Source organism: Seriola aureovittata, chromosome 10 (assembly GCF_021018895.1).
Source record: "Seriola aureovittata isolate HTS-2021-v1 ecotype China chromosome 10, ASM2101889v1, whole genome shotgun sequence".
In the NCBI taxonomy this organism is placed as follows: Eukaryota; Metazoa; Chordata; class Actinopteri; order Carangiformes; family Carangidae; genus Seriola; species Seriola aureovittata.
The window spans coordinates 10,955,817-10,971,696 of NC_079373.1; the positions used below are offsets into that span (position 1 = coordinate 10,955,817).

Below are 15,880 nucleotides of genomic sequence, written 5' to 3' on the forward strand. Positions count from 1 at the left end.
AAACATTCAGGTACAAGTAAAAATTAGTCAGGACAATAAACAGTTACACCTAGTGAGGATCAACGTTTTTTTAAAACGTTTATTTACAGCTTGATTTTAAAAAAAGCACTCAACATCTAGTTTCTGAGGAACAAATTTAGCTGTCATTCCAGCTGGGGGAAGAAAATCTTGGTGCACAGGCTAACTGATACAGTACTAAAGTAGTGCTCTAGATATGCTTAATAACATTTGATTTAAAAAAGGCTGTAACCCCAAAAGAAAAAGTAAAAGAGCCCAAAACAGCCATGGTACACACATCATTTAACTGCCACAAAAATACATACAGCAGAGAACACTGCTCCAGCAGTAACCCTGAAATAAAATAGACGAAAACAGGATAGACAGAATTTCAAAGTGTTCACATAGATCAAAATATTTACATTTTTTGTAAGAAGTTTACATTGAAGTTCCCTGTTGTCCAATACAACCCCCCCCCCCCAAAAAAAAACTACCGCTGAGCTGGATGACTCCCGGTGGCTGAGCAGCTCCTCTGAATCATCACTGTTGACCGACGGTGGAGTTCAGCAGTCCTGACTTCACATTTGATTTAGAAGCCTTCGTGAGGTCTCTCTGTAAACAAAGAAAGACAATCAGTATCTGTGTTCAAATTAAAAAGGTGACAAGATGTTATAGTCAAATAATTGTGACGTGGCAATATGTAATGCAGCTGTATATATTCATTTTATGATAAAATGTTTTGTTAATCTTATGATATCCAAATTTTAAGAGTAATTTGGTAGAAACTGTGGCCCAAGGAACAAGTTAGTCTTTGGTCTGTCAGAAATTACAGTGGATGATTTTCATCATTTCTCATGTCCTGCTGCACTTATTTGAATAAGTAGTATTTGGTATGTGTATTCATTATTTTATGCATCTTCTGTCTCTGATTTTGTTGCATATGATCAGCTTCTAAACCGAACACAAATAAATACAGTGCATTATGCAGCCTTGGTAAAAGCATGCCTGGTTGCTTTTTAGTTGCTCCATTTGATAATTAGCTGCATTTTTAGTGTGCAGCCATCAAAACACTAAAAGATGGCTCATGGCGTGGCCAAGTTTCCATTGCGCTAGCAATCCTTTTTGTCTTTTAACAGCATGTTGATCATTCTCTTGTTTCAAAACTCAAAAAAAATTACATGGTAAATCATGTCTGTGTCTTATGTCAATATAAAACTATAGTGCCTATAACAAAGATTTCAGTTTAAAAAGGGGAAATTGCTTCAGATTTACAAAATGTATTTTCTAGTATTTACTAGTCTCAATTGCGATGCTAATTTGTGTTAATAAAGTATACCATAAATTTACTGTATTAATTATATACTCCTAAAAGACCAAAAAATAGAATATTGTTTAGTAGTACTGATGTCATCCAGGGAAATCTGACCATTTTCTGTAATTGGATTGTACTTTAGAGGACTTATTGTAGTCAGTGGCTAAACAGATGTAAAACCGCATTTACCGCAAATTCCGAATAGGAGCCAGCAAAAGAGTTAAAGGTGAAGGTGTGATCTTGAGTATCCTGAGACCTTAGTGTGCCACTTGGAGTATTTCTATTAAGATGGGAGATGTTTTCCTTGTTTCGGTCTAGTGCACGTGGAGTCTTTCCATGTCCAGGGGTTCGCAGGCCAAGACCCTACAACAAGACCAGCTAGAATGATGATGTGTTTTTTTGCAAACTCTTCCATCCTAATTTCAGACTATGATCATAATGAGAGGTGGGGGGAAAAAGGAAGTTACACCCCATCAAAAACACACTTGCACATTACAATAAAAATGAAAATTACCACATCACCCAGTCTCACAAAGTGCACAAGTACACTCTGCGCAGCTGCGACATCAAATAACAAGTTCAGCGTTTGGTAGAATTTTCCCACACTTTAAGAGCTGTTAATATCATATATAATTGACAGGTACTCCATTAGTGACCAGCATTATAGTGAGAAAATATAAACAGATCTGCGTACAAAGAAATTCATTTAAACTGCCGTGATAGGTCATCCATAGACAAGTTAAACAGAAAAGGAGCTAATATCCACCCTACCGAACCTCATCATCAAGATGAACAGCACTCAGATGAAGCAGGTCAGTAAGTGCTAACCCTTTTCATGGTCTTTATAATTGCTTAGCCTTCAAAAACAATGCAAATTTTGTTGGAGAGAGAGGACAGCAGCGAGCATACCTTGCTGGCAGACAGAGGTGGTTTCTGGATGGAGGAGAGGCACATGGTTCCACCAAGACCTGAACTAAGAAAGCTGTTGGGAGTGGAGATGGTCGAGGTGCCGTTGAGCTAAGTGGACAGAGGCAGAAAGGTGGGTCAACTTTTTATTCACTCACCCAGTGTCGCTGCACATTCAAGTCACACAGTAAATCTGACAAAATTGCAGCAGCTTCTTACCTTTCTTACTTTCCCAGGTGTGGGAGTCCCTGCTATCCGCCTTTTGGACGGTGTCCTCACTGCTGTTCCGTATAACATGTCCTCCTGAGTCTGTTTAGTTTTCTTCAGTTGCTATTTCAAAAAGAACGTAATCATATTCACAACACTTCTGTGACAGGAAAATTTAAGACTTTGTAGTTTTTTTTTTTTTAACTCAAAGCAGTAACATACCCTTTCCATTTTCTCTTTCTCCTTTTCAGTGTGGTGGTAACTCCACTGCTCCTGCACATACTCAAGAAATTTCTGTCCATTCATCAGGAACTCCTTGTCATGCTCCTGCTCCCAAGCATCAATTTGAGTCTTCAGACTCTTTTCCAGCTGGGAAAAAAAAGAAGAAGAAAACTTGTTTCACACAGTTGCCATGTTAACAGATTTATCCTAGACAGTGAACTATCAGTCAACATTATGTAAAAGTCTAATTTCTAAAATACCATTCATAATCTGGTGGACAGCAATCAACATCAAACGCGCAGAACCACAGACTAAGATAGTTCATGTTTTAATATCCCCATCTGTTGGCCAAAACTGGTAATGCACCAACAGCCTCTCAGCTGTTTCCACTCTTCTAGCCTATGGATTGCTCGAGCTTGTTTGTTTTATTGTCAATTAATCTAATTTGACAAGTTTTTTTTTCCCTTTTGAATTCCCACAAAGTGTTCCCACTTCTTTTGCAAGTGGAAAACAGCTTACAATGGTAATTCTATTTTTGTCTTTAAAGAACAGACTGAACAATTTAAGAAAAATTCTCACTTTAGGCAAACTTTTCTGCAGGTCAGTTCTTTGCTTCTCTTCTTTCAGAAGGTTCCCACCTCTGTTGTTGAACCTTGAAGGGTCACTAGCCTTTTTCTGAGATGAGAAAAACATAGATCCACACACACGTTACCACACCAAGTTTGTTTTAGATACTTCCCCACTACATTCATTAATACTGTACTTACGTCAAGTTCCAAGTACAAAGTCCAGTTCTCCTGCCATTTTGTGACTCCTTCAAAGAGCTCTTTGTGGTCCTCATAATACTTCTTCAGGGTCCTGACCTCAGCCTCGTGCAGGTTGAGAAGCTCCTCAGTGAAATCATCTGTGGTAAGATAGCATGCACTGAGACCCACACTCCCTGCATATATTCAGTGTAATAGATTTCTGATTAAACAACAGCTTCTCACCATCATGATATGGAATAAAAGCCTGCTGCTGTTCTTCGCTGTAGAAGCATCTCTCCCAGAAAAGGGCAATCTCAGCTCTGATGGACTCAATGACACTTTTCATGCTCTGCATTTTGAGCACCTGTAGACGTTGGACCTCAACTTGGAGCTGGAAACACAAAATATAAATTACTAACCCTTATTATGGAAGTGTTAGTGGAGCTTTGTGAAACAACACACTACTGCATTGCCTGAAATCACTTATCAATAAGGAAAATAAGGTGAGATTTCTTACTGCCTCAATGTTTTTCTTCTTTGACTTGACCATATGCTCTGAGAGTGCTTCCTTCTCCTCTTGGGGAATCTGAAGTCTTTCCCACAGCTCCTGGATCTTAGTGCGGAAAGCTGAGCAACGGTGCTCATTCTCAGCCTTGCGTTCTTGTAACTGGAAGGAAATCATACATCCATTATAATATTATGCAATACCTGATGTTGTTGAATGTCAAATCATAGCATCACATTAACAAACATCTAGATGCAAGTATCACAAAATCACCTGACTGAGGAGTAGTTTAAGAGCAGCAATGTTGTCATTTGACAGACAAAATGCCTCCTCATCTTCACACATCACATCCATCTCAAAACTGGTCTCCGGGTTCTGCTCCAGATCATCCATGCATACGATAATTTCCTTCTTTATGCTCACAAATTCATCATGACGATGCTCCTGAAAAAGACAGTTACAAGTAAAGCATAGCACAACCCATTTTTTAAAGCAGGAAGAAAGACAAGAAAAAAAAGAAAAGAAAAAAAGAAAGTCAGTAAAACCTTCTCTTTGGTCAGATCATCAAGGTAGGCATGATATGCCTCGAGTTGCTTCAGTGATGGGATGGATTCCTGGTCAATGCAAAAAGGGGTAGTGCACATAATATCACACAGCTCACGATCTTTGACAATGAGGCCTTTAAGCTCTTCCATTCTTTGCTTCTTGTGCTCCTTCATCACCTCTAGACGTGTGCGGCTGTTTTTCTCCATCTGCAACATTGTGCAGCCATCCTCCTCCTTTAGAGAAATCCAGGGTTAGTTAGTCCAAATGTGTTATCAGTTTCTTTGGGGAAAGAAAAAAGTAATATATTTCCTGAGTGACTGTACCTCAAAGGGGGGCAGCTGAAGTTCTGTGCACAAACTGTTCAGTTCCTTGCGACAGGACTCTATGCTTTTCACTAATCTCTTCTTGAGCTCTTCTTCCTCGGCGATCATTAGGTCCAGCAAACCCTGTAAGACAAGGGAAATGAAAAATGCATCCGTTTGTTAGTTCTGTAAGGTCAACAGTGAGAGTTAATTCAAATTGATGTGGGTTGGTCTCACTTTAATGTGCTTGTGGACATCATTGGTTCTCTGTAAGCGCTGCTCCTCTGGAATCCCGATTTCCTCCCAAATATCCTGCAACCTGACCAGTGCTCTGTTGAGGTAGGCAACAGACTCTGCCGCGTGGACTTCACTAGAAGAAAAAGTAAGGGTTTGAGTGGGTGGTCTGGGGTTTAAACACCTGTTACCAGTCAAACCAGTCCTGTATTAATATTAACGACGGTTTTACAATCAGGCAGCAGGTCTGTTGTTAGCAGAGAGCAGCTAACTTTAGCTAGCTGTCGATGCTGAGGTATTATGTGGTATTAACTCAAACGTTAAATAACACAATCTTACAAGAAGCATTATATTTACAGAAAAACGAGATTACCGTTCAAAATGACTCATTGCAGCATGCACAGACGGCTACTCCGCCCTAGCGTGTGAAACAAGCTGTGTGCGTTAGCTTTATTTAAAATCAACTGGCTAATCAGGAAACAAGTTTTCTACCTGAATATACCACTGTTAACGTAAACAATTAAGAGTTGAGCTAATTAAACTGTTAAGTACTAACCTCACTCTCATGTTGCCACCGCGGACAGCTAAAAATTATCCAAATAAAATCTTCTTCAACGGGAAAGCGACCTATCGACGGTTGTCCAGCTGCCGGTTCGTTAGTCGACTCAACTGCGTTTGAATTTTGCAACGAAACAACGTCCGCGCTCTGATTGGCTGATTGAACTGACGTCACAGAAAGTCGCTCTGGGGGCGGTTCTTATTCTTGTCGAGCATAAGAGCAGAAAACAAATAATAGAAAAATAATCAATAAAAATGACACAATCCTTCATGGTGGTGGTGATAGAAAACCTGTTTTTATTTCCCTTTTCTGCAGTAATTTGTATCTGCAACAGATTGGGAAAAAACATGGTTCCTACCCGGGATTTTTTTCGTGTCAAAAGGGTGTAATACGTTTCTGAAAATATTGCACAGGTGTTATCCTGTTAATTCAGTTACTGAAGAAACTATAATATCTTTTGGGACTGTACCTTTAGTCAGAGGTTTTGGTATGAGGTTAATAACCTTCGAAAAATAAAATTAGACACTTTTTAATACACTTCAGTAGTGATTTTATTCCATTTGGTAGCTTTACTTTTGAAATGTCTGTCAAGAAAATTTATGCCATTAATCTGATTTCTTTATTAGTAAAATTCCATATAAACTCTAGCAAATTTGAAATACAGAACCCCAAGTTTATTGTCTACACAAACTTTAAAGATGTGCAACTAGAGTCTTGGGTGATGAATTTGATCTGTGATAGATTTTGCAAAAAGTGAAAAAAGAAAAAATCTTTGTGAACTTATAAACAAAAAAACAAAAACAGGCTGATTACTCATCCTTTAGGGAAATTCCTGGTTGCAACTTAAAATATGTTATGAGTAATATTTCTCTATGTTGAAGTATTTTTCTCAAGTTAGGCTAAATAAGCCATCACAGGATTTTGTGAGGTAATTAAATTGAATAAACCGTAGCTAGCCTTAAGTCATAAGTAACTGTCTGTACAAAATTGTTTTTACAAATATAGTAGACAGTAGCGTGAATATGACTGGTGACAGATTGAGCTGCTATTTCAGACTAAGCCACCAGTGGGAAAGCTTTCTGTCAGACTGGAAACATCTATCAAAATAGAACAACTATGTTTCAAAATAAGATAGGTCAGTCTGTCAGTTGTAAATGTTCTTAGTCATATGGTCATATTTCAGAACAGTCAGTTGCTCAGGTACAGATGAATGTAGTATGTCATGATCACAGCTCATGTCAAGGGGCCCCGGGGTCAGACCCTCTGTATGAAGTGTCTGTTAATATTTCTTGTTAGAAAGACACAAAGTGACCACAAACAGTTTCAAATTGATCGCAAACAGCAGCAAACTGACCACCAGGTCATAAAAGGACTACAAAAGGGACACAAAAGACCAAAAAGTGACACACATCTACAAAAAATAGACACAACGTGCCTAGAAAGAGATGGAAAAAAATGATCAGTCTTCAGCGTGGGGTCCTATATGGGTGGGGGGCCGTCTACCTGTCTGTGCAGGGGCCCATTTTCTCATAATGTGTGCATGCATATCTATTTACCTACATGTCTTTTTCTCAGGACCATCTGCCAGTTCCAGTCTTTGGCTCATGTCTGTGCTTCAGCTTCCTCAGTCAGTGTTTGCCCTGTTGTTGCTCATATCTGTTTTTGCATCAGGTTGCAGTCTATGATCATACATTGTATTCCCCCTCTCTGTCTGTGTGGGTGGTGTGCTTGAGTTTTGTCTTTGTTATGTATCTGTAGTCCATCCTCTTTCCAGGCCTCCATGGAACACAGCAGATTTTGTGGTCAAGGTCCTGCTAGTCACTCGTCTTTTCATAGGTACAGATTCACTCCACATCTCTTTAACATCTGTTTGCAGCTGCATTTCAAGTTCCTTAACAAGGAACATTGTGCATGAAGTGCATGGTTGAATTTTCTACTTCTGTTTCTTTGTTATGTTATTTTGCAGCTCTGAGCTGTATGTAGAAAGTTATTTTATTAGTTAAATGCGTTGCTGCTACTTTGTCTTTCTTGTATGTTGTAATTCTCTCAGTCTCCTTCTCGTAATTTTACTAATGTTGTCTAATAAGGCTATAAAATAAAGATATTCATTTGTTGCCATGTTGCCATTAAATTGGAAATGGGATTCAGTTCAACTGAGTAATTTGACAAAAAGAATACAACATAATATTTATTTACAAACATTCATGACAAAAAGGTCACGTAAAAACAGTTTGGGTTTTTTTTTTTTTTTTTTTTTTTCTTAGCCGTCCCTGATCTTTATTCATTATTTTATCCTTGTACAAACATACTTCATTTGAGTCTGAAATAAAGCAATTATGAAAACTTTGTAAATGCCATAGAGGAAGTGCATTAGCACCACAAATAAATAAGTAGGAAGACTTGGTAGTAAAACTAAGTCAAATTGCAAATGTACAGGCAAATTCAATCTTGGCTACTTCAGTGATTTCAGCATAATGACAGATAACCTTCAGTTCAGTGAGAATACTGACGTAAGTAGAGGTTCCTCAGCACTTCCTCACTGAACTGATAGGTTAGCTTCTTCTTCACTTTTTTAATCTCTCCAGTTTTACCATAGTTCCTCAGAGCTCGAGCCATTTTTTGGTAGGTCATTTTTTTGCGGTTTCCTTTCTGAATACCCCAGTGGCTGGCCAGAACCTCTTTGTGTTTTGTGGAGAACTGGAAGATGCCCTTGTCCTGGTCCACCCACCAAATACTGTCACTCATGTCCCCGTTTCTTAACAAATCCAGGAGGAACTGGTACAGGCGGATTTTCTTCTTGTTGCCTGGAGTGGAAAAATATGAGACTCATTAAAGCTATTCTGTGTGGTAATCACCAGTTTTTCCAGCCTGCAATATGACTTTCAGTACACCAGGATTTGATGTGAGAGGAAAATTTGCAAAGGAAATACTCACTAATGTCTTTCCTGAAGGAGGAGTGGTTGTGATCTTCAAATTCATCTTCCCCTTCGGATACCTCGAGCGGGGGACTGATTTCTCTTTGTTCCTCCTCTGAGTAGTAATGGCCAGGAGAGATGGAAGGTTGGTACTGGTAGCACAGGGATGGGGTGTAATACGGGATCTTCAGGAGAAATTTAAAGCATGTCATAGTTCAAGATTTCACAGAGAAAGGACAGAGCTGCACTTCCTAGGTTTGGCAATCATTCACTGTCTGACATTTTTGCTTAAACACTGTCATTGTGATAAAAGAGGAAGTGGCACCGCCAAAATAGAATTCAAAGCTCAGCAAGATCACGTGGTGCAGATGACATTTCAGTGAAAATATCCCCAACTGTCCACATCAAGTACTGTGTTTGTGCAAGATGAAAAAAAAAAATACAATGTGTTACTATTGTAACAGCATTACATTTATTGTAAAGAACCACTTACATAATATTAAATGCTGGAGAATGTATAGCCAAATGTATATTTATATTAATGTTGGTGCTGAAATGATTAGTTGATTCATCAATCAGTTGATCAACAGAGCAATAGTACTTGGCAACAATTTCAGTAATAGTTGAACCATTTGAGAAAAAATGACAAATTTCTTTGGTTTCAGCTTCTTAATTGTGAATATTAGCAGATTTTCTTCATCATCCATGATGCTGCTTGAGCTTCTGACTAAACAAGTATTTGACACATTTGACCTGTTAATAGACAGTAAGCCCATCCTATGAAAAACACAAATTGAATTGTTTTTATAAATGATATACTAGATAGCAAGGGTTATTTTCTTATACACTATCAATTTTGCTGTGTGTATGACCAATTATGCCATATTTTTTAATTTCAATCAGTTCTTTTCAGCAATCCCAACTAACGGGATATGGAAATTAAAAAAAGAGAGCAGGTCTGCGCACGTATTATAAAGGTGTCACAAATTGTTATCAAAGGAAAAGATAGTTTCGTTTAACAGTGACCAATCATCATTATGTAGATTCTGTTATGCGGAAGACCAGTTGCATTTGTTTTTCTTTTAGTCATATGTTGCAAAGCTGTGGGCCAATATTCAAGATTGGCTAAGATTACTTAACATTATTTCAAATATGCACCTTTAAAGATCTTTTCTAGGAGTTTGTTTTGTTTATGTGTCCATATTTATCCCATGTTGAGGGTTCTGCATGAAAACCTCTTCAAATACAATTATTCTTTTAGGCAAAATACATAATAAAAAATAGTCTACGTATGTTTTTTTTTTTTTTTTTTTTTAAAACACATTGCTTTCATTTTCTTTCTTTCTTTTGGAAAACATAATTGCTACAAACCAGAGTAGAGTACAGAGTGGCACAACACAATGTGACATGGGAACAGATTTGCTCTAGTGAAGAGAATTCTTGTTTGTTTTTTTGCAATGTCATCTTGTCAAGTCACTTCATTATCGTGTGTGTTATGTCTACCACTTGCCTAATTGAGATTTTAGTTTCAAATTAAGTGAAGTCATTTGCTGTCATTTTCACTTAAAATGGAGAAAAGGTTTGGTCAAATTAGTACCAAGTTTATCTAAAGATAATAAAAATAATGAACAAAACCTTTTTATGCTTGTGATTTTTACACACAGTAAAAATGTCTTCACTCAGGGGAAAAATAGTGAGTAATCTGACTTGTGTGATTCACATTATGTAGAAATACAGGTTTTTCATCACTGCTGCTAATAATAGTATTAGATGCAAAACTGATCTTGTATTGAATTGAGGGATCATTCTGCTCTGGAGTGGTGGCTTTGATTAGACACATTCAGTCAGTATGTATGCATATCAGTATTTAAAATAACACGTGCAGATACTGGTGCCATTATGAATCCTGACACATGAACTCACTTGTGGTGACACAGAGAGAGGTGCGAGTGGCGGGTCCAGGTGAAGGGGCAGGGACTCACTGCTGTAGCGGTAGGGTTGTATGAGCTGCTGAGGAGACACAGACTGGAGCTCTGTGAGGTGATTCACTGGTGAATTCTCAAAGTCCGACGGCTGGATGCGCTCAGAGTGGAAGGTCCATCTATGGTCTGAAAAGTGATAGAAGTTTAAGCTCTCAGACCTTCACTGATTATTCTTCTTCTTTTTTTTTTTTTTTTTAAAACAGTTTAATCCAGTGTTCTCACCTTCATAAATCTCCCCTACATTAGTGAGGTAGGGGTACAGCTCTGCAGGGGGCCGATAATTCTCTGTCTCATTTGGAATAACGTCCTCTGAGGGCTTAAGAGGGGAAAAATTAGATTTTGTCATTGAGAAAGTAGAAATCTGTGTGTCTGATATGACTGCTTTTGATAGAACATGAAGTCAAAAAAAAATGGAAATATACAATATCATAAATAAATGATACAACAGTCCGGGTCACCAGGGTCATATATACATAAATAAGGGTGGGTTTACTTTATGTCAGGGGTTACTTTCCCATTCCACAAGAAAAGTAAACATGTCATTAAACACAAACTAAAATGTAAGTCTTCCTTCTCTTCTCATATTCACATAAATCAATAAATGACATGGATCATTAGAATTATTTAAAAAGCACATTAACTGTATCGTATTCAAAAATAGAAACAGCCACAGAAATACATGGAAGTGTCGCACGGTCAAACAGTGTGGCCGGAGACTGAAACACTGGATTTGTTCAGTAAAAAGTCAAATATGAAACAATAAAGCAGCAGCACTTACAGGTGACATGACATAGCCGTCCATCATGTAAACAAGGCAGCATGAGAATCTTGGTTCTTGAAGCTGAAAATGATTGTTAACTTTTTCTAATTGCTTCACTGACAAACACGCAATGTTGCTGAGCACAGACTTCGGCCGACAAATGGGAACTGAAAGTGAGAAATAAGTTGGACCCTATACAGTCTGCGTTCATCCAGTTATCAAATTCATATGATCAGATACTTCCTGATGGCCAAGTTCATGTGTATGAGCCAATCACAATTTCACCCATTTCCTGCACATGTAAGAGGTTTAATCGTACAACGAAAGAGAAGTTTATGAGCAATTACCGTGAATCTATAATAATTTGAAATATCTTTATTATGGTTCAGAAAAAAACGTAATAGCAGCAGGAATCTGTGCTGTTTAAAAGTTATCCTTCATCAAATCATATGAAAATATGTTTTTGTATTAGTGTGCACTCTGGGTGGCATTTGAGACAAGCATGTCAACTGTTTGAGAGAGAAGTCACACTATTACACAGTATTTGTTATCTCACATATTCAGTGGTGTTCCCTTGTATGTGTCAACCCCCCCCCTCCCCCCTCAGCTCAAACCAAACTAACATGCTTTTGATATGTAATTCAACACTTCATACTTAAATAGAAAAGGCTTTAGTTGCATGTGCAGGAAAATGTGATCTACTTGTTTTCTTACTATCAATCACAACAAATCCCCAGAATTATTTATTCATGTAGGAATTTTTTAAGACTTACTGCACACAAGAGCTGAAACCAAAAGTGAAGTTTGGAATTGGGCTTGTTCCCCTTTTAGTATAGCATTATGGTTTCAATTGAGGAAGTTTTGAGCATGAGAATGAAACCAGTGAAAACAAATGTCTGGAGCCGCAGCCCCTGTAACTTGTTTTGTAATGTTGAATAAAACCTATAGACCTGGGGACATACATCTGTCATGTTCAGAAAAGTCTTGGATATACAACTAACACTTGAATCCTACATGATGCTGTTAGATAGTGGTTACACAGGCACCTTTTCACATGAGCCAAACAGTGTCACGCTGTAGACTTGGCCCTGTTGGGATGGAAAGTTACCAGAGACAATGTGTGAGATGTGATGAAACTGTTTCCTGCATACCAGAAGGCGAAGATGAGGCTCTTGGTGAAGTTTAGTCTGGTCTGTCTTTCAGCGCTTCATAACTGAACACTTTAGACAGCAGCAGCTGAGTTGATATAGCACATGATCTATTAGAAAAAAACAAAAAAACAAACGGGGAGTTTACTTCCTCTTGTAGGACTGTGTCAAACTTTGGCAATCTCTCCCTACAGATCATAATCTACAGCGCGGCGAGAGCAGGCCTGGGGCTTGTTGTGCTCTCAAATATTTACTCTGTCTCCATCTACTGGAAAAGAAATGTTGGACTGGCCAGTATCTAGGCTAGACTGAGTTCAGAGGCAAAGAGGAGACATCCAAAATAGCTCATCGAGGCCCAAATTTATTTATCCTCTGCCTCGGAATTTGGCTTTTTGCGGCGATGGTTGACAAATCAAAGAAATGAGGGCTTTGGGGTTTTATCTGCGTTTCACATTTCCTCGTATTGCTGAATTTCCTCCCCACGTCAGACACTGACAGGCAGCAGCCAGGAACGGAGTCCTGCTGTCCCGTGGAATTATCACGGCACCGAGGCGAGATACGCATGGAACATGGCTGCTATGAGGACTTTAACCGTGGCAGGTCTCTTTTTGGCTTTTTGCGCTTTGGGGCTGATAGCAATCGCGATCAGCACTGACAACTGGTACGAGACCGACGCGAGGAGGAACCGGGAACGCTGCAAGAATTATTCAAACAAAAGAAACCCCGACCCCGGCTACATCTACATCTCCAACAACAACCTCCCGCTCCGCATGTTGCCAAAGGAGAAAAATGTGGAGAGGAAGGGCTCCAGTGTCAGCGGCGAGATGCTGCTGCGGGCCAAGCGGCACTTCTTGCCTCCTGCCCCGGCCATGGAGTCCCTCTGCAGTCGGCAATTCAACTCCACCATCACCGGACTGTGGAGAAAGTGCCACCGAGAGGGATTTGACTTGGAGACAGAGGATTTGATCTTTAAAGGTTTGTTTTTTGTTGTGGGGGAGGGGGGTCATAATTGTGTTATAATGTGTTTATTTTGGACATTTGTGTTGTTGTGCGAGGCGCTGTCTGTAAATACTTTGTGCACGAATGCGCTATCCAAGGTGCTGATGCTGCGCACAGACCCTCAAGGCCTACGCAGTATACCACGGAGTACAGTTACAATACGATCGACGCGCTGTGTTATTTCCCAGCACAAAAGGGCAAGCTGTAGTAACAGAAGCCTCAAGATGCGTACAATAAGCTACTCTACAATGGTGTGGGTGGATGGGTGGGTGGTGGTGGAAGGGGGTTGGGTGCTTTTTTTTTTTGGGAGGTTGGTGGGGGGGGGGGGAGTGGGGGGGAGGCAGCAGAGAGCCTTGTGATATCCTCTTCATCTGATCTCAGTGCTTTTGTGACACCCTCTCTGCGTTGTTTACATCCACAGGATTGGTTCCGCGCTGCACACCAATAAAATACTACTACTCATCATCAGCGCTCCCCAGAAATCTGCCAATCAATCTGACGAAGACAATAAGGCAGGATGAGTGGCACGCGCTCCGTGAGTTCCCCCAAAAACGCCTTTAAAAAAAAAAAAAAAAAAAAAAAATATCTGATGAATTAATGCAAAGAAACTTGGCATCATCCCCCAACAAACACTGTTACTTGTGTTGTGCGCTTTGCAGACCTCCAGAGGATGACTGCGAGCTTCATAGGCATGGCCATATCCATCATCCTGTTCGGCTGGATCATCGGCGTGCTGGGCTGCTGTAAGGAGCATGATCTGATGCAGTATGTCGCTGGACTTCTCTTCCTCATGGGAGGTAAGATGTACTTTACATAAAGAGCACTACCCAGAATCACCACAGAGGGGCAGCAGGGTCTTTATCAATGAAAAGCTGGTGAAATGATGCATCAGAGGAGATGAAATTGGGTTGCTGTGATGTCTGACTGGCTTTTCTCCTCCTCTCTGGCAGGGACATGCTGCATAATCTCTCTCTGCACGTGTGTGGCCGGGATCAACTTTGAACTGTCCCGTTATCCTCGCTACATGTTTGGCATACCCGAAGACATCAGTCACGGTTATGGCTGGTCTATGTTCTGTGCGTGGGGAGGACTGGGCCTTACGTTGCTGGCTGGTTTCCTGTGCACACTCGCTCCTTCCCTCTACCCTCCACACAGCCCTGTGGTGCACAAGCCCAGGCAGGAGAACGGCTGTGTCTGACAGGCTGCCGCACATCTAACAGACACCTGTCTCATCCTGAAACAGTGATGAGCCCTGTTCCAGAGACAGTTTTACCCAGGGACTCAGAGCAGAGTGAGCCTTCACACGGCTGGGCACAGAGAAAGCACAGGACACTGGCTCTCGCTCACATGAAAATGAAAAAGAGGTGACATTTGACTGAAGATGATTTCAGTTCCTCTGGTGCTTTTTTTCTGTCCCTCTTTATGAATGAACTGTTCAGTGTTATTGCTTGCTCTTCAAGAGGAGAATAGTTATACAAATTTTCTTCCTGTAAAATCTGCTAGTTTGAGAAGAAACAAAAGAAAAAGAAACACTGGCAGAAGACCCATAGCACAACTTTGAAATCTGTATTGAAGATCAATCTATGGATGTGTACTGTCACACTTCAAAGGGCAACTGTGTATCATTATGTACCCATTCAAAACAAGATATGTACATGTACTTTTTAAATTGTATGTATGCAGATGCATTTGTGTTTATCCAAGGAAAATATGAGCATTAAGACCAAACTGTGTTTGAGGGAAATGTTTGTTGTTCTTGAGGTCTAACCCCCATCAAAATATTTTTGAAAAATAAAACAGCCATGCAAAACTAAATGTTTTCCTGTGTTAGACACTAAACAGACATCATACAAACGACCTTGTGGTTGTCTTTCCTCTTGCATTACGACATGAGTTTATTGGTATGTCAGCAGGCAGAGAGGCAGCTAAAGGAGTCAAAACCTTTACTGCAGCAGAGCTGTTGGTGTTACAGGCGAATGTTAACAGCAGCCCCTTGCAAATGTCAGTGTTGAATTCTTGAGTCAGTGACCAAAACTGAAGAAAAAAATAAAAAATCCAAATAAAACAGAACAGAAAAAGTGAAGTAACTGTCTGCTGTGAACTATGGTGAAATAAAACCCCCTTTATTAACATCACTGATCCATAAAAAAAAGGAAATCCAGATAACTACAGAGAAAGGTCTTGGATTACACACTTTACAAACATGCTGACAACTGCACAGATTTGCACTTGTATTACGATTGATTTAATAAACTGTTTTTTTGTTTTCCATCGACAACATACATACCAGCCACTGAGCTGTAATTACTTTCCCACAACTTTTATGAGAAATGAGGCCTTTCTGACATGTAATTCGAATGCTGGCTTCACTCGTTTCCTGAGGTTTCTGCGCTCCTTAGCATCTTCTCTTCACTATTGTATTACTCAAATTTTATTGAATATCTTTATAGAGTTGTTATTATATGCAGCTGTAGCCTTGAAAGAAATCCATGCTGCTAAAACATGTTGACCACTGGAGCAAGTTAATGATATAATAAATG

The 15,880-nt window shown here is 39.6% G+C and overlaps 3 protein-coding genes across 4 annotated transcripts; 1 reads left to right on the forward strand and 2 right to left on the reverse strand.

Moving 5' to 3' along the window:
- Positions 1-92: 92 nt before the first annotated feature.
- Positions 93-5,670, reverse strand: LOC130176392 (protein regulator of cytokinesis 1-like). 2 transcript variants are annotated; one of them, XM_056387464.1, is made up of 14 exons: positions 5,534-5,670; positions 4,981-5,113; positions 4,765-4,887; positions 4,441-4,674; positions 4,169-4,339; positions 3,908-4,057; positions 3,634-3,781; positions 3,412-3,548; positions 3,224-3,319; positions 2,645-2,791; positions 2,435-2,545; positions 2,219-2,326; positions 1,499-1,672; positions 93-609 (listed from the first exon to the last, which is right to left on the reverse strand). In XM_056387464.1, the coding sequence occupies exons 1-14, from the start codon at positions 5,542-5,544 to the stop codon at positions 538-540; spliced, it is 1,815 nt and encodes a 604-aa protein (XP_056243439.1). In that variant the 5' UTR covers positions 5,545-5,670; the 3' UTR covers positions 93-537. The 2 variants fall into 2 exon arrangements, with proteins under 2 accessions (XP_056243439.1, XP_056243441.1); XM_056387466.1 differs by having other exon boundaries at positions 467-609; positions 1,566-1,672.
- Positions 5,671-7,711: 2,041 nt separating this feature from the next.
- Positions 7,712-11,383, reverse strand: spi1a (Spi-1 proto-oncogene a). Its single transcript, XM_056387468.1, has 5 exons — positions 11,212-11,383; positions 10,656-10,749; positions 10,375-10,559; positions 8,471-8,636; positions 7,712-8,340 (listed from the first exon to the last, which is right to left on the reverse strand). The coding sequence occupies exons 1-5, from the start codon at positions 11,236-11,238 to the stop codon at positions 8,030-8,032; spliced, it is 783 nt and encodes a 260-aa protein (XP_056243443.1). The 5' UTR covers positions 11,239-11,383; the 3' UTR covers positions 7,712-8,029.
- Positions 11,384-12,538: 1,155 nt separating this feature from the next.
- tmem276a (transmembrane protein 276a) lies at positions 12,539-15,155 on the forward strand. Its single transcript, XM_056387467.1, has 4 exons — positions 12,539-13,316; positions 13,762-13,875; positions 14,000-14,137; positions 14,291-15,155. Exons 1-4 carry the CDS (start codon positions 12,911-12,913, stop codon positions 14,536-14,538), a joined length of 906 nt encoding a protein of 301 aa, XP_056243442.1. The 5' UTR covers positions 12,539-12,910; the 3' UTR covers positions 14,539-15,155.
- Positions 15,156-15,880: the final 725 nt, after the last annotated feature.